Source organism: Cyanistes caeruleus, chromosome 10 (assembly GCF_971803275.1).
Source record: "Cyanistes caeruleus chromosome 10, bCyaCae1.hap1.1, whole genome shotgun sequence".
Taxonomy (NCBI): domain Eukaryota; kingdom Metazoa; phylum Chordata; class Aves; order Passeriformes; family Paridae; genus Cyanistes; species Cyanistes caeruleus.
Window position 1 is genome coordinate 20,991,472 of NC_141710.1, and position 17,328 is coordinate 21,008,799.

General features: G+C 48.1%; 2 protein-coding genes and 1 long non-coding RNA gene across 14 annotated transcripts in view; 2 read left to right on the forward strand and 1 right to left on the reverse strand.

The window, feature by feature from the left end:
• Positions 1-2,148, forward strand: part of TNIK (TRAF2 and NCK interacting kinase) — a 151,804-nt gene extending 149,656 nt beyond the window's left edge. For all 12 annotated transcript variants that reach the window (XM_086843739.1, XM_086843742.1, XM_086843743.1 and 9 more), the window contains one exon: positions 214-2,148. In XM_086843739.1, coding sequence (XP_086699865.1) covers positions 214-297 — 84 coding nt within the window. In that variant the 3' untranslated portion in view covers positions 298-2,148. The remainder of the gene's footprint in view (positions 1-213) is intronic.
• A 2,101-nt stretch (positions 2,149-4,249) lies between these two features.
• Positions 4,250-8,497, reverse strand: LOC147651358 (uncharacterized). The gene is made up of 4 exons (XR_015274451.1): positions 8,332-8,497; positions 6,793-6,843; positions 5,619-5,751; positions 4,250-5,348 (listed from the first exon to the last, which is right to left on the reverse strand). It is a non-coding gene; the product is annotated as an uncharacterized LOC147651358 (long non-coding RNA).
• Positions 6,793-17,200, forward strand: SLC2A2 (solute carrier family 2 member 2). The gene is made up of 11 exons (XM_086843752.1): positions 6,793-6,883; positions 7,527-7,622; positions 8,165-8,421; positions 8,936-9,060; positions 9,782-9,897; positions 10,426-10,588; positions 11,020-11,207; positions 11,873-11,977; positions 14,070-14,171; positions 14,551-14,754; positions 14,958-17,200. Exons 1-11 carry the CDS (start codon positions 6,851-6,853, stop codon positions 15,147-15,149), a joined length of 1,581 nt encoding a protein of 526 aa, XP_086699878.1. The 5' UTR covers positions 6,793-6,850; the 3' UTR covers positions 15,150-17,200.
• The last annotated feature ends 128 nt before the right edge of the window (positions 17,201-17,328 follow it).

A 17,328-nucleotide genomic window follows, 5' to 3' on the forward strand; every position in this document is an offset into this window, starting at 1 on the left:
CAGCAGTTTTTTGTTAGTACTTGATAATAAATGATGCTGTAGCAGTGAAATGTGATAAACCTGGTATCTGTAGGGCATTCCAAACTCTTTGGTAGTGAGGGAGAAGGAGGTTTAATGACTGCATTTACTAATGAGTGCCTCAATTGAATCCCAGTCTGGCATGGGTAAGCTCCATCCCCTGAGTATTAATAAGTGTATTTTCCTTCCTAACAGGTATTTTTTGCATCGGTGAGATCCGGAGGAAGCAGCCAAGTGTTTTTCATGACCCTCAACAGAAACTCCATGATGAACTGGTAACAGAGGAGCACTTGGCACTCACCACCATGGCATTATTTCTAATTTAAAGGACATTAAACACGTGGACTAACACTGTAGAGGCAGGTGCGGAGGGCGCCGAGGAACCCCCTCCCCACGCTCCCCCGGCGCCGCCAGCCCCGGGGCAGGGACTGCAGCCAGGGATGGACTTTCACGCTTGGACCCCCCGAGGTCTCCTGATTACGCTGTGTTATAGTGGGTTATGAGTTTTCCTTTATTTTATTTTATTTTATTTTTTAGTTTTACTTTTTCTTTGTCCCCTACTTTGTAAGAACGGGGAAAGAAACAGTGTCAAAAAGTCTGTTTTTAATTCTGTCTGCCTGCTAGCATCAAATATATAGTATGTTGTAAAGTTACCAATTAAATCTGGTGAGAGACAGCACAATAAATGTACCTTTTATCTTTGTGATGAAGGCCATAACCATATAGCTGGGTAATTTTAGAAATCTTTTGCCTTCACCAACATTTACATGTTGCTTTTGGCAGCAACGGCTTAACGGATTTTTAAAGAAGAGAAAAAATAATAGGTTTTTTTCCCCTCTTTTGGGAAATGGATTTTAAATGGCTAAACTACTAGCCTTAGACTAATAAAAATCAGCTACCATTTTTGTCAAGTCTGTCAATCCATATTTCTATATGGATCTTCACATAATGGTGTGTCTTGATAGGGACAGAGGTGCCATTTCTTGTTGCTCCGGAGGTGCCCGCCTGCCCCGGGGCTTGGCCACGGGCACTGGGACAGGGGATCGGAGGAGGAGAGGACAGCGGAGCGGTCAGAGGAGCCCTGTGCTCGCCCCTGAGGGGGATTTGTGAGCACAGAGGCTCCCGGGATGCCGTGGGCACCGGAGCCCGCTGCTGAAGCCAGCGCAGGTTGTGGGCACTCGTTACCCCTGAGTCCGGAGCCGGGCACTGGCGTGCGGGAGCAGCCGGCACAGGGATGGGGACCACAAAACAAGCTGCCTGTCCCCCACATTGCTGGATTGGGCTTGTAAAGAGCTTAAAAAAATATATATATGTGTGGTTTCTTCGGCCAAGGGTCTGAATCTACTTGTTTTCCACCCCCTCCACTCCCTAGGAATTACCCAACATACAGTGAAAGACAACATCTGTGCCGAACCGTGTGTGTGTGTTTAGTTCGGGTTGAATCGTGTCCTTATAAACTCTGCTCAGTTGATTTCCGTTTTCGGTGCGTATCTGGGGTTTTCTTTCTCAGTAGCTGCAAGCATGGCCGCCTGTGGTGTTGGGGTGTCGCATAACAAGGTCTGTGTTGCTGGTTTTAACCTACCTCGTTTCGGTTGGGGTTTGTTTTTTGGTTTGGTTTCGTTTTATTTTTTTTCCGTTCCGCTGTCGATCACAGCGCTGTTACCTCCAGCGACATATAGAGAGCTTAACTGGCAATCTTGGTGTACTCAGTAACGATGGCTTTATTAAAAAATGATTAAATCAACAGGACTTGGTCAAACTTGAATCTTTATCAAGGGTAAGAGGTGATGTGGGGTGGCAGGGATGGGATGGGCCAGGCCACCCTCACCTGAACCATTCTATGTGGGCAGGTGTAAGGGTTTGGTACCGCAGGGATTGCCAGCACTGGGACTCCCAGGATGTGGAGTTCAGGGAAAAACAGGTGGGATGTGCATTGTGGTGCCTTCTTCCAGCACCAGGCACCTCCTGTTGGGCTGGTGCAGCCTGGAGAGTGTAGGGATGGCCACAGAATCACAGTACTGGTAATTCAAATCCCATCACAAACACTGATTGCCACCAGCTCTTTGTATTTTCATTGTGGTTAAAATACAAATCAAATAAAGCCCAGAGCTTTTATTGTGTTGCAAACCAGTAACTGTTTTGGGGTGTTTTTTGTTCTACTTCAAGTGACAAATGCACGGCTTTGGATGATTTTTGTTATTATGGGTTTTTGCATACAGTGATGAAATAGCAGGCAGTCAATGAGTTTAAACGACTCAGGTGGTTTGTGAATGTATTTTTTAAAATCTCAGAATCATTTGAAACAAAAATCACAGAAGCCATTATTATCACAATCTTGTCTATGGCATGTGTGTATGGAGATAACACAGAGCAGATGCTTTTCTGGTGCCAACCACAATAAAACACAAAACTTCACCATTAAGCCATGCCTTTTATGTTTGGGTAAATAGACCTGGGGTGTTGGAGGACATGGAGGTAAAGGGGATTTTCAGGGCTCCCAGTCACAGTGCTCTTTGTCTGGAGACTCTTGGGAAGGTGCTTTTGGAACAGGATGAGTGCAGGGAGGTGGGACACATCCCTTGTGATGCTGCCCAGCAGTGAGCAGTGGCCAAGGGATGTCTTGATGAGCCATCACCACCTGAAAACTCCTCTTCTACAAAATCAATCCATGATTATTATGAAGACATTTCCCCTCCAGATGTTAATAGCTTTGATTTGCTTGTCTTTTGCTGTAAGTAAAATGTGCTTATGGTTGATTAATGCTCTCAGAAACTACTTATTATTAGTGTTTAAAGAAATAAAGCCTGCAGCTCATTTTAAAACCCTGTTTCTGGGACTTTGTGCCCAGGAAAGGAAATTTTTTTCAGCTGTGCAGTGCCACAGGAGGAAAAAGCAGTAATGTCTATGCATGCAGGGGTCACTTGAGCCTGTTGCAGATTCAATTATTTACAGAGTTGCTATGAAATATTGTATAACTTCAGGAGTGACTCATGGTAAATGGAAGAAAAGCCCTGAGAGCTGGCAAGAGGCCATGCAAGGGCCATCGTTAGCCCCACCACCCTGGGGAGATGCTGGGTACCACTGCCAGGTGAAGGATGCTCAGAGGCTGTGGCAGCTACTTGTGGGAACTGAACCTTTTCAAACCTGTTTCAGAATTATTATCAAATGGCCTTGTTCTTGTTCTGAGATGGTTTGGGGGTTGACACTACATATTTTGGGACAGAACAGGGGTGCTCAAGGTGGTCCTGGCCCCAAGCCCAGAGCTGGACTGGTTGCTGGAAATGGTTGTGCTGCAGTTCATTGTCTCGATGTGAGCCCACCTGAGGTCTTTTCCTGCTCGTGCAACAATTCGATGCTCTGTAACTGAGGCCAGCATGAGCGTGGTGTAGACCAGCAGAGACTGAACCTGCTGTTCCCAAAGTGTGGGGTGGAGCTGCACATCACACCCTGCCTGTGTCTGGGCTAAGCCACCCAGCTGGGCACGGCTCTGAGGAGATCCAGCAGAGATTCCTCAGCAGTAAGGATGCATTTCCTGGCACAGGACGCCTGTCACAGCTGCTGCCACCCTGCAGCATCTGTGTCCTGCCCTCTGCTGCAGTCAGAACCTGCAGCTGGAGAGGTTTGCTGGGTTTGCTTCCCCGTTTTTCTCTTTCATCTGGGAGATGCTGCACCACCCAGAGCAGGGGTTGGGAAAAGAGGCTCATTAACCTCCGGTATCTTTACAGCAGTGCTGTAAATGCGCCAAATTCTCTCTCCTAAAAGTGTTTCATCAGCCTGAGCTGCTGTCTCACATGTGGCCCCAGCACTGCCGCCTGCCCCAGCTGATGTGCTTAGAGAGGAGAAATGAATAAACATAGTTTGGTTTTGTGCCAGCCACTGCTACATCAGCCTGCTCTTAGACAGCCAGAGTCTTGCAGACCAGATCTACCTTTTGTTCTTTGGTTTGGTTTGGTTTATGGCATACTTTTCCTCTTTTTTTTTTTAACATCAAAGCTGTCTCTGAATGACCCAAAGGCAGTAAAATGGATGTGCAAATTGCCCCAGCACCTGGGGATGCCTCACAGCCCCTCTGGAATCTTTGAATTCCTTCCACTGAGGTGACAAGCATGTTCAGCTGTTCAAAAGCAGAGCCCCACCATAAACTTCAGCCCATTGCTTTTATCACACATAGTTAGCAACAACACCAATTACACTACACACAACATAGAGTAGGTAATAAGCATGGCAATTCTGCCTAACATTATGCACAGTTCTTGCACTTTATTATTTAAATAAAGCATTAGCAATAATGCAGACCCTGTTGTTTGCCAATCACCTAAACAGTGCCTGGCCAGGCTCACCAGCTGTGGGATGGGTCAGTGTTGCTGTGCTGTGTCACTCTCTGCACCCTCTGGACTGAGATCACAACTGGCTGTCAGATGTGCAAGAGATTTCATGGGTTGGTCATTCATCCTGGTGGAGCCTGGTTCTCTGTTCTGTAGGAACACGGTGCTGCTCTCTACCGAGCTAAAAATCAGCCCCTTTGGGAAGCAATTGCAGTGAGAGGAAGATTTACACACCAACCCATCCATGAGCCTAGGGCCTCTGCTAATCACCACATGCACATCCAGCCCCCTGTTCAGACAATCACAGGGTCTGGAGTCTCTTAGTGCTACTGAGAGTTCAGTTTGTGCTTAAATTGCCTGAGGCCAAGCTGTGGAGGCTGTGTCACAGCCCAGCTGGCACCAGCCAGGGGCTCAAAGGCAGAGGTGAGGCAGCCCTGGCACTGGGTTGCATCATCTTGCCTGCCAGGGAGGGATGGGAAAACCCCGGGATAACTCCGTGCCTTTTGCTAGCAGACCTGGCCAAGGGATACGTGTGGCTGTGGGGCATTTGGCAGCCTTTGGCATCCAGAGTTTCCATGGAAGTCGAAGGGCTGCTCCTGGGGAGGTGAGTGATGTTCACCCATGCCTCCCAGCGCTGCTCCAGCTGCTCCACACCCAGTCCTCGGGAAGCTGGATTACAGGAAGTCTTGGCAGCTCTGCTCTGAGCAGCAGGACATGGAAAGGTCACCCTGCCTGTGGTATGTTGGTGGTCTTCGATCCCTCTGGATCCAGAAGTTTGGGAAGAGGAGGGAGAGAAAGCATCATCCTCTGTGCCAGGCACCTGCAACAGGATGGGGATCCTAGAGGGGTACATGGGAATCCTGGAGGGGAACATCTGTCCTGGCAAGGATTTCACAGTGCCTGAAGGTTTCAGTCTTGGGTCAGGGTTCCCATTTATTTTTTGATTCAAGCCTTAGCAGCCTGGTAATTGTCAAATCCTGCCAGTCCCATTGTGAAGGTATTTAACTGCAATGCAAAGAAACTGCTTGTAAATGCCTGGGTATCCACACACAGCGAGCAAACAAACACCATTGGCAAAGATCTCAGCAGGAAAGACAAATATTGGGGAAAACTAAAAAGCTCAGCCTTGGGGCCCTTCCTGTCACAGCTACACCAGCCCAAGAGGGGAATGCAGGTGCTGTGGCTGGAATCAAAGCCTGCTTAATGCAATGAACTTTCCTCCTCCAGTTAAAGTTTTACCTTATTGGAGACCAGTGCAAAGATTAGTGGTCTTACACTCATCTTTGTTGTTTTTTCTCTTGCTCTTCCTCTGTAGAAAGTACATTTTGTGCCCATGTGAAGCCTGGCTGACTGAGAGCATCATCCAATGAGTGCTGTAAGTTGGCTGCCGGACCCATCAGGGGCTGATCTGGAAGATAATGACTTTAATCAGCATTAATCACCTTCCCGGCTGACTCAGACTTTGGCACGGTCTGTTGCTGCTAAGGATGCCACTGTCCCCCTGGCCCTGCAGCTCCTCTCTCTCACCATGTCAAGGACAGCAAAGCCCAAGCCAGAGTAAGACCAGCTCAGACCAGCTTGTGCAGATGTGCAAAGTCCATTAAAGCCGAGTGAGCCAAGGCAAAAATATTTGGCAGCATCAGTAATATTTGGCAGCATTGGCAGTATTTCCCAGAATCCACAATATTTGACAGCAGAGCCATCAGCTGATGGTGCTGAAAGGCTCACTGTTCACACCACTGTAGGATTTTTAATGAAAGCATCTTTTACTGTAATATTCTGGGTAATTTTGTTATGTTTTATGTCCATATACACACACAGCTGCCTCCTCTGATAGGTGTGTACTGGCATTAGAGCTGCCTGCCGAGGGGGCTCTGTGTCTGCAGGTGTCTGTGTATGGATACACAGAGAGACCTGTGTACATCTGTGTTTATATGTGGCTCTGTATGTGATATATACACACAATATATTTTAAAGCAGTTGCTAAGTGCTATTTAAATAAAACACTTAGTCATTTTCTAGCTGCTTTGCTACATGTGCTGGAAAGGTTTCTTCTCCCTGATTCAGCAAGAGGATTGTGGTGTGACATGCACACCCAGCACAGAAGCCGAGGAAGGTGTTGAGCATCTCGGAACAGGCTCAAGCCCCCAGCATGTCACATTTCCAACTGTTCAGCTGAGGGACAGCCCCAAACCAGGCCTGCAGCAGGATCATTTGAATTTTCCAGATCCACTCTATGTCTTTGCAGGTCTCCCATTGTTTTGTGTGTGTCCCAAACACAGGGATTGGTGGTGGCTGCTTTGAGCTGAGCGGTCGCCAAATAATGCGTGGAAGACTTGGGTTTCTCATTAACTCCAGAGCTGATATAGTCCCATCTCTCCAAGCACCAGCCCGTTTTCCTGCCTCCATCCCAGCTCTGCTGTCCTTTCTTCCCTGCCCAAGCCCTCACCTTGCTCTGCAGCCCAGGACAGTGACTGTTCCCAGAAGGAGAGTGGAGGAGCTGCGGGATGGATGAGAAAAGGAGAATGCAGACTGAGAAGGTAATCATGGCTCACCACTATTTTTGCACTAGACTTTCTAGTGAAATGACTAGAATTTCTGCAGGACCCCAGCACTGAGTAATCCTTTCCAAAACCAAAGCAAACCAAAACAAAAAATTCCCTCCACTAATTTATTGTGCACAGGAACAAAGTGGAAAAAGGCCAAGGGGCTATTTATTATTTTTAAGAGGTCTGTTGGCTCATTGGATAACTTCAGGTATGATGGGAGGAAAAGATGCATTAAACAACGCTGCTGAAAAACACTCTTTTGGTGTTTTTTTCCCAGCTGTTGTGCTTCAGGGATGGGGATGGGGAACAACACACTGCTGCTGTTGCTGCTTCTTGCACTGCTGTACTGGGTAGAGCTTTGGCTCCGGTGAGCTCCAGGGCCAGGATGGGCAGTGCAGCAGGGAAAGCTGGACTGTGATTGTGGGGCAACACCACTCTGCCCTGGGGGCCTGATCTTACCTATCCCCAGGGGCCTTCCTTCTCCTCTGGAGCCAACCACCTGTGCTGGCATCCCCAGATGCCACTGTCCCAGCCAGCTGGGCAGCAGGGTCCCCTGGGATAGGGGTGGGATGCAGCTTTCTCCCAGTTTTGGGTACTGCTTGATGATGAGGTTGTTTTTTGCTTCCTGCCCCAGCACCTCACAGGAACACTGATCCTCTCAGTCTTCACTGCGGTGTTGGGCTTCTTCCAGTATGGCTACAGCCTGGGGGTCATTAACGCCCCCCAGAAGGTAAGTTGAGCCCCTCAAGCTGTGCATGGCCAAGGAACTACAGCTTCAGGGCAGCCAGGGCCAGTTTGTCCCTTGCAGAAGCCCTCAGGAGGGCTCTGTTCCTTCACAGGCAGTTTCTCCCCCTCTCACCATGTCAAGGTGAAGAGAACAAAGCCCCCAAGACAGGGCAGTGGGGTGAGAACACGGCCAGGACCCTCTGCTGGCACTTCCCCAGGGAAAGGAGTGGGGCTCTGCATGTAATGGAGCTGTCCCCACTGTAACACAGTCCCTGTGCCTGAGCCAAGGGACTGCACCCCTTCACCAAATCCAGTGCCAAATCCAGACACCATGCTCAGCCCAGTCCCAGGAGAGGGAATGCTTTGTACCTGCCCTCATGGCCCCTCCCCACTGGGGTCTGGGTTGTGGAGCTGGGGGGACCGCAAGATTCACCCCTGCAGAGCCTGCAATGCAAATCCTTTCCTGAGGCAGAATAAAATCCAAAACAGGGGTTGGGCTGGTTATAGATCTGAGCTGACAGCGTTTTTCTTCTTTGCCTGTCACAGGTGATAGAAGCGCACTACGGGCGCGTGCTGGGCATTGTCCCCCCGGACAGATACGCCACCAATGCCTCCGGGCAGGATGGCACACTCCTCCAGGCTGGCACAGAGGGCACACTCCCACCCCTGGCTGACATCAGCAAGGACCTCGCTGCCTCCTCACACATCCTCACCATGTACTGGTCCCTGTCCGTGTCGGTGTTCGCCATCGGTGGCATGGTCTCCTCCTTCACCGTGGGCTGGATCGGCGACCGGCTCGGCAGGTGAGAGGCTCGTGCTGCTGTGACTGTGCCACAGCCAAAACCCTCCTGACTGATTTCCCACAGAACCATTTCTTTCCTGTAGAAATATAATTTATGATATTTTCAGCAATTTAGGAAAAAAAGGAAAAATAATCCTCCTGACTTCCAAAATACTGTTTCAACCATCACAGAGGTTGGGCTTTTTAAAATCCTCAGTTACAAATCAGACATTTTATTGCAACTTGAGCATTTCAGACAGCAGCTGATGAGCAGCCTTGATTAAGTTCTGAATTCCTTCTTTTCTGTCCATGGCAAAAGGAAGAGGAGGACATCTGCATGGTATTTGCACAGGATGTGAAGTATAATTTATAATATCATTTTAACTACTCTGATAGTACCCTGGCCCCTGTATTTTGCTATAATTTTTTTTCCCCTGTAGTACTGATTAAATGTCTTCATAGTTCCTCTTGTGTGTTGCAATGGCTGCTTTGGCTGAGTGAGGTGCTAGAGGAGCTGTGCTGCTGCTGCCTTGCAGGGTGAAAGCCATGCTGGTGGTGAATGTCCTCTCCATTGCTGGGAACCTCCTCATGGGGCTGGCAAAATTTGGGCCATCCCACATCCTCATCATCTCTGGGAGAGCGGTCACGGGGCTGTACTGTGGTGAGTACAGGCTGGTCAGAAATCCACTGAAGTCAGTTCCCTGGTACTGTGCTCCAGGGCTGCAGTTCAGAGTTTCCCATTTTTTTTTTAATCCTTTTTTTAGTTCAGAAGGAGTTCCACAGGTGGGAATTCCCTCTTCTCCCTACGTCTGCCCTTGATCCAGGATCTTTCCCAGAAGTGTCTGGGTTGGCTCTATCATATGTTCATTTTACAGTCCCTCTGTATCTCAAGGATGGGTCTTGCTGGTGGCTGCTGTAAGAGCACATCACCAGCCACACCAACAGGCTCCTAGACAAAGAGCACAGGACTACTGTGCACAGAGAAGACATAGCTGGCAAATAATTGGGAATTAGATTAGAACTAGCTTAGAAATAACAGCTCTTTATACTGTTACTGGTATGCAAATACAATACTCCAGTCTGAGATTTCAAGGCAAGTTTTAAGAAGGCTCTTCGCCTTGCTAACTTCTCCCAGCAGACAATCCCTGCTGTGTTCTGATGTGTGTGTTCAAGTAAAAAAGGCTTCCCAGTCTGGGGATCTGAATACAGGGACATCCCAGCACCTTTCCAAGGTGCAGGTTGTTCCCAGGCAGGCGTGAGGGGTTTGGTGGGGTGTGGGATGCAGCACACAGGCTCCATCCTCCTTTCCCGTTTGGGAAGTGGTTTCTGCTGGTTGCTGAGCTGTGTCTAGAGGAGGTGACACCCACGTGTGCTTGGTGCAGGGCTCTCCTCTGGACTCGTGCCCATGTACGTCAGCGAGGTCTCTCCCACGGCCCTTCGAGGAGCACTGGGGACACTGCACCAGCTCGCAATCGTCACAGGTATCCTCTTCAGCCAGGTAAGCAGGAATACACACACTTCCAGAGAGTGGAAATAGAAATATTCTTCAGAGAATAGGAAAACCACAGTGATATATTGGGCTATTTTTCACCATTCCACCCCAAAACTGAAGGAGTGTGCAAAACAATCTGCTCTGATGGGGTTAAATCCCTGCCTTCAGTAAGAGGTGTCTTAACAAAGACAACTTCTCAAGAAATAAAAAATACTTCTGCAGTTTCTCCTCTCTTTGAGGATTTTTTTTCAGCATCTCATCAGCATCAGGCTGGATCCTGAGCACGAGACCCTGATAATCAGGTTCTCAAAAATAGCTTCACCAGGGAAGCAGGAAGCCCAAAGCCCCCATCAGCATTGCCCACCATGGCACACAACAGGTGGGCATATAAATGTATAGAAAGAAAACACAGAGAAAGAGTTGGTATTTGCTTCTAGATTTCCTCCAGCTTGTCACTTCAAAACACCATAGTGGTCAATTGCTTTCTCTTCTTATGGTGCAAAATGATCCATTCAACTGCCTCAATTATTCCAGGTCCTTGGATTAGACTTTCTTCTGGGCAATGATGAGATGTGGCCCTTGCTCCTTGGTCTGTCTGGCGTGGCTGCCCTGCTGCAGTTCTTCCTGCTCTTACTCTGCCCTGAGAGCCCCCGATACCTTTACATCAAACTGGGGAAGTTGGAGGAAGCTAAAAAAAGTAAGAAAGACATTCTGGGCTTGTCTAGAGTTGTTTTTATACTGTACATAGTATAAAACAGATAAGGAAAAGCCTGGCTGAGGATTTACATGTGACTGTGGTTGCTCCATCCCATGCTTTGAGCTGCTGAGATACAAACTAGCTCTGGATCAAAAACTGTTGAGGAGTTTGCATGGGACTAAGCAGCATTGCTGAGGGATGAGGTTTGAGAGTGATGTCTCAGGGCTGTTGCAGAACTGATGTGCTGCTGCCCCTGTCCAAGCAGATGCACCCTGGATCCTTGAGTGTGCCATAGAAATTCTCAGAGCAAGAGGGCACATCTGTCCATGTGTTGGCTTACCTTGAGTTTTGCCTAAAGAGATTCTTGTCCTTACATATACAATTTATCTATACCACTGAAAATAAAATGTCAATAATTTTTTTTCCCTAAGATTTGAAAAGGCTTAGAGGAAACTGTGATCCAATGAAAGAGATTGAAGAGATGGAAAAGGAAAAGCAAGAAGCTGCTAGTGAAAAGAAAGTCTCCATAAGACAGCTTTTCACCTGTTCCAAGTACAGGCAGGCTGTCATTGTGGCGCTGATGGTGCAAATATCCCAGCAGTTCTCTGGAATCAACGCGGTGAGTCTCCCCACAATGTTTGTCTCTCAGGAGATCCATGTGAGCATGAAAAGGCAGCTCTGGCTCCATCCAAGCCATGAAGGAATGAAAGAAGGCTTTGCCATGGCTGCAGTGGGCTCCTGGGTCCCTGCCAAGCAGGCTGTGGGAGGGGAGGAGGGGAGAAGGGTGGGAGGGAGTCCAGCCCAAAACCTGCTGGTACAGCAGGCCCATGCTGAGCCCTCCCATGACCCTCCCCCTTTTACCTCCTGCCCTTAACTTTCACCAGAAAGGAATCACCTTATTCTTGGAGAGAATAAAGAAATGGGAGTCATTGCAATAAGAATATTTTTATATTAATGTAAAATTCGGTCATACTAAGATATTTGTCCTGAGTGCTCAGTGCTGGTGATCTGGATTTTAAGATTAAACATAGACTACGTAGAAGAAAACAGTTTTAATGTGCAAATGCAGTAGCTTAAGAGGGGAATTTTAACAGGATTTTTTAACTCCCTCAGGTTTCTATGAAATTTCAGCTTTAATTATTATAACAATCCATTCAAAGTTGAAAAATTAATCATAATTAAATTATGCCACATCTCAGCCAAGCAAATGCAACTCTTTCCTCATGAGAACAAAAAGTTCACCAGCCCTGTTGCCTAATCCTTCATCCTGATGTATTCTGATAGATCTTTTACTACTCCACAAACATTTTCGAGAGAGCTGGGGTTGACCAACCAGTTTATGCAACCATCGGTGTTGGAGTGGTGAACACGGTCTTCACTGTTATCTCTGTAAGTAAATACTCCTGTTCCATGGACTACAAAGCCACATAAGGTACAATGTGGTTTTGAAACATGATTTTATCCTGGAGCTGGAATCTGCAGTGTTGCAGGACTGACCCTGAACACCTTAGAAGGGAAAATCATTCCCTGGGCAAGTTGAATTTGAAAATTCAAGCCTTGACATAGAGCATGTTGCTATCAATCAGCACTGCTAAAAGCCTTGTGAGTGGAAACTGCACCACTGTGTTCAGGGAAGCTCTGAAAACTCTGCATTTCCCCCCAGAATAAAAGTTGCCCTTGGGCACTGGAATTCTGCAGGTCCTATTCCCTCAGGGAGCCGGCGGGGATAGAGGCTGTGATGGGGATATCACCAGCTCCCAGTCTGCTCTTACCTGTTATCTTTCAAACTGCTTTCTGTATGTATACAGCACCTGCATGACTGATATCCAAAGGCTATTCCACAGTAATAAAAGTAATCCAGCACCTATCCTCATCCTATCTAAGCAGGGCTCTGCAGCGATAAAAGGATGGTTCTGTTTCCACAGACCTTCCCTTCATTTGTCTCTCTCCTGAGAGGATTAACACAATTCCTATCAGCTGGCCATTAATGTGGCCCTTAATATAAGATCAGGAAATGCCAAGCCTATTTCCCTCATATCTCTAGAGATTTAGGGAGTAAAGGACTTTCACCAACATGATGCAGGACTGGCTACAAGGCAGAAATACACAGCTCCAAAAGATTTAGGATAAGGAGGAATCATTTTAAACTGACAGAGGGGAGGTTTTGATTAGATGTTAGAAATTCTTGTCTGTGAGGGTGGTGAGGCACTGGCACAGGTTTCTTAGAGAGGTTGTGGATGTCCCAGATCTGAACTGTTCAAGGCCAGGCTTGATCTTGTGGAAGGTCTATGGTCTAAGATCTGCCTGTGAGAGGGGGGTGATCTTTAAGGTCCCTTCCAGTCCAAACCCTTCGTACTCCAGTATGTGCTAGAGAGGAGGTCTTGGAGTGAACCTGCCTCAGAGAAAGTCCATCATAAGCCCCATAGTGAGGAGAAAATAGGATGTTTATTGTGAAATAAGGCACAGAGGTCTGCAGCTAGAAGAAGCCTTTCTTCAGCATGTAGGGTGTCCTGCAGTTCAATCCTCACCCCAGGGCTGTGGTACTTGCAGCCTTGGGCATTTGCTCTTTGCTTCTTTTGTCCACGAGCACTTAAAAATTACCTGCTTTTGTCAATAAATGACAGGCCCCGATCAAAAGGCAGAAGTGCTGACAGCTGGGTGGACCTTGGCAAGGGGAGAAGGGAGCAGAGACTCATCCTCTGCAACTTCCCATGTCAGCACATGAACCACCTCCAGCAAGAGATGGTCTCTGGGAAGTGTAAATCATGGCAGGAAAGGTGGAGCTGCTGGCCAGAGGTTCCTTTCAAGCAGAGGGGAAGGAGTGGGCAGCCTCAGAGGCTGCTGCAGGGTTAGGCCAGGCCAGCTGCACTGTCCTCTGGAGGAACCTGCAGTTCCATGCCAGGTGAGGTCTCTGGTACAGACTTGAGTATGTCAAAAGCTGGGTGACATGACTGGAGTCCACCAAGAGGAGCTGAGAAGGAGCAAACTAAGATTTGTGACTATCAGGGAAGCAAAAGGAGCCTGGGAGTGATTGAAGGGAAAAATCCTGGTTGCAGCTGCTACACAACTATCCCTGCCCTAGGACAGGCAAGGTGCATGTGGTGTGAACTGAATCATGCTACATTTTGAAGGCTGCAAACCTAGTAAGTTTTAAGTTCCTGGAAGGAAAAAAAAAAAAGGGAGAGCAAGTCCACAATCAGCAATTCATGTGTAGGAGCAACGGGAAGTCCTGAGAGCTTGGAAATGCATGGGCACTGAGTGTGTGTGCCTTTGCCTTGCCCTTGGCAGGGTGATTGCTCAGCCTGGCTCCCTAGAAGCTGCCAGCAGAGTTTCTGACACTTGGAAACCAGCACATAAATCTCTACCACTAGAGCTAAAAGAGCAGAAGAGCAGTGTGGCAGTGGTAACAGGTTGGTTATTGCTAACTCTGATCCCGAGAGTGGTGGTGCTGGACACTGAACTCCTGCATGTGTTTCTGCAGGTCTTTCTGGTGGAGAAGGCGGGCAGGCGGTCCCTGTTCCTGGCAGGTTTGATGGGCATGTTAATCAGCGCTGTGGCCATGACAGTTGGGCTTGTGCTCCTGGTAAGGATTTCTCTCCATTTTTTCTGACTTGTTTGAAAACAAGATCCCATCAAAATCAGTCCAAACCACTGGTGCAAGCCCCTGTCAAGATGAAAAAGCAAGTAAGGGGTGGCATCCTTTGCTGAACACCCTGGTTATTAAAGGGTGCCATTCTGCCTCATTTTGCTGAGCTGCAGGCAAGGAGAGAGCTCAAAGTAATACCTGAGCTGTGAGCTCCTCCAGGCAGCAATGCTGGCACCACATGCTCAGCCAGCACCTGGCACAACAGTTTAAAACCTTAATTATTCATGTCCAGTCCTCCTTTGTCTGAACAGAAGAAATTTCTGAAAAAGAAGCCCAAATAAAGTAATTAGTGAAAATTAACACCAACATCTTGCAGAGCCAGTTCTCCTGGATGAGCTATGTCAGCATGGTCGCAATCTTCCTCTTCGTCATCTTCTTCGAAGTGGGGCCTGGGCCCATCCCCTGGTTTATCGTAGCCGAACTGTTCAGCCAAGGCCCACGCCCTGCTGCCATCGCTGTCGCCGGCTTCTGCAACTGGGCCTGCAACTTCATTGTGGGAATGTGTTTCCAGTACATAGCGGTAAGAAACCCCTTAAACCATACAAATAAATGACTGACATGATCCCACTGCTGGGCTCCCAAAGCAGCCCAGCAGGATGTGAATGTGCCTCCCAGATTTCCATCCCCTAGTCTGGCTGGGCACCTCAGCCAGCTGGGGTAGGAATGGGAAGCCATCCCTGTGGTGCTGAGGGTGTCTCCCCTGTTCCCACTTTCCCACTGCAGGATCTGTGTGGACCATACGTGTTTGCAATCTTTGCGGGTCTGCTCCTCACCTTCTTCCTGTTTGCATACTTCAAAGTACCAGAGACGAAAGGAAAGTCCTTTGAGGAGATTGCAGCTGTGTTCCGCCGCAAGAAGCTCTCAGCCAAAGCCATGACTGAGCTGCAAGACCTGCGACGCAGCGAGGAGGCATAGACATCCCACACACCCAGAAAGGAGGGACTGGGCATGCACCTCCTTCAGACACCATGGGAAGAATGTTGGGCAAAAGTCTCATTTCACAAAAACCTTGTAGCTGGCAGACCAGGAGCACCCATCCATCAGATTCCTTCTGGCTGCTGTGGTTCACACCTCCCAGCCACAGGTGCTAACCTGGTATTTTACTCTGAGACACTTGGGACAGCTGGGCTGCAGGAAGAGCCAGAGAAAGGACAGGAGTATGGTACATGTCCATCTCAATGCCCTGCAGGAAGAGCCCAGTGAGACAGTGATCTTACCAGACAGCATTGAGCAGTGCTGTCTCTTAGCTGAAATGAAGGAAAGAGGGGCTGGCTGATGCTGCAGCCTCATGTTTTCACTTTTTTATCCCCATCTCTCTGCTTCATTCTGCTGAGTGAGCTGGTGCTTTTACAATCCAACTGCTTGTGCAGTTGTGCCACCAACACACAGCACTGGTTACTCCAGGTGCTAAGGAAAACAGGTGGAGCAAACACCCCCTTACTCTTGCTTCTGCAGAGGAAGATGGTGGATCCCACCTGAACTGGCTGGAATGTACCTTCCTTGCTTTTCCTATCTGTGCATTATGGAAATGCTGTCTGATCTCATAATGACTTCTCAAGTGCAGTGTTTTTTTGTAGAATCTTAGAAACTGTGGCTGGGCCGATGGGCATTTTCCCTACATTTCAGCCAGACTATTTAGCTCTCCCTTTCCTTCCAGGAATCCTCTCCTCTCCCCCTTCTCACTGCTGCAGCACAAGACAGATCACAACACTGACCACACAAAAGGCCTGGGCACTCCTGGTCTCCATGTGAGGAGACTGGAGCCCTGCTGCCACCCCTTCTATGGTGTGACCATTGCCAGGGCATCTCCTGCCCCATCTGCACCTTCCTTCCTTTCCATTCATGCAGTGCTCAAGACCCACAGGCTCCAGGTCTAGCCAAGAGCTCAGGCTGCTCATAGAGCAACAATTAATGATGACCCAATGAAGAAATGGGTATTGGAAGGGTAACTGCAAGGTGCCACTTACCTAACTCCCATTTTGCATCACTTAGCGTTTTGTGGGCTGGATGTACTACAGCCAAGATAGTGTGCAAGCAGGAGGTCGTGCTGTTTCAATAGCCTGTTTGTGCTCCTTTTGCTTCTTTATGAGACATTTTTATGTGGCAGAACCAAAATCCAAGGATCTTTCTTCCTTTTTTGGGATCATATATTGGAACCATTGTAAAAGCCTGCTCTCTGCTTGACTTTTAAGATTTGCATGTTCCTTGTTTTGATACCAGGTTACTATTTAGCAACTTTCTCAGGGTAGAAACCCATTATTTATTTAGAGATTAAACACTGGCATTGCTTGGTCACTGCCATGTCATGGCTGCTGGTGAAGTAGTGACCAAAATGTAACAGAGGATGGAGCATAATAAAAAGCACAAAATAGATGGGCTGAGGAGGATCACACTGCTGCTATGGGTTTGGTTTCAGGGGAGGCTCATGCTCCTTTCCATGTGCCTGAACTTTTTTTCCTTTGTAGACTTTATTCTTGGTATTAAGACCCTACAGCAAATTCTGGTCACTTCCAATTGATGGGAAGTGCAGCCACAAGGTCCACTGGCAGAATTGCTGGCCCTGGTGTGTGCACTGAAGCAGTAAGATTGCAGCAAAGGCTTTTTTGGAGTGACTGCTGGGATTTAGAGAAGAACTGGGTCAGTGCTATCATGTGCTGCAGTGATGGGTGACCCAGGTCTGACATGGGGCATGCAGGGCTGCTGGAACCAGAGCCCAGGCTGGGGCTGAGAAGAGAGCAGCAGAGCTGGGGCACAGGTCTGTGTTGAGCTGTCCATCTGTGTGGGGCACACGGGTCCCCCTGATGAGACCAATGGCCGCAGCAGGCTCAGCAGCTCTCCACAGTGTTTACTGTAAATTAAATATAATGGATTATCTGAATGTACAAAAAGGAGAAAAAAAAGAGGATTCTTGCTATCAGCATTGTTATCTAGGTCTGTTACATAAAAGATGAACAACATCTATGGTATGTGATGGATTGTGCTGTTGTTTTTCCCTCTCGTTACGTCTCAGACATACATCCAATGTTAGATGGGTGCTATTTTCCTAGCAGGACACATTTGCTCCCCAGGTGGTAAAAGCTGTGCAAGCCCTCAG

What these genes read in the sequence shown, in the direction of transcription:
- SLC2A2 (XM_086843752.1), top strand. Translation starts at nt 6,851, where the DNA reads ATGGATGAGAAAAGGAGAATGCAGACTGAGAAG. An exon ending in AGTTCTCTGGAATCAACGCG is followed by an intron (nt 11,208 to 11,872) that starts GTGAGTCTCCCC and finishes GTATTCTGATAG; the next exon opens with ATCTTTTACTACTCCACAAA. An exon ending in CGGTCTTCACTGTTATCTCT is followed by an intron (nt 11,978 to 14,069) that starts GTAAGTAAATAC and finishes GTGTTTCTGCAG; the next exon opens with GTCTTTCTGGTGGAGAAGGC.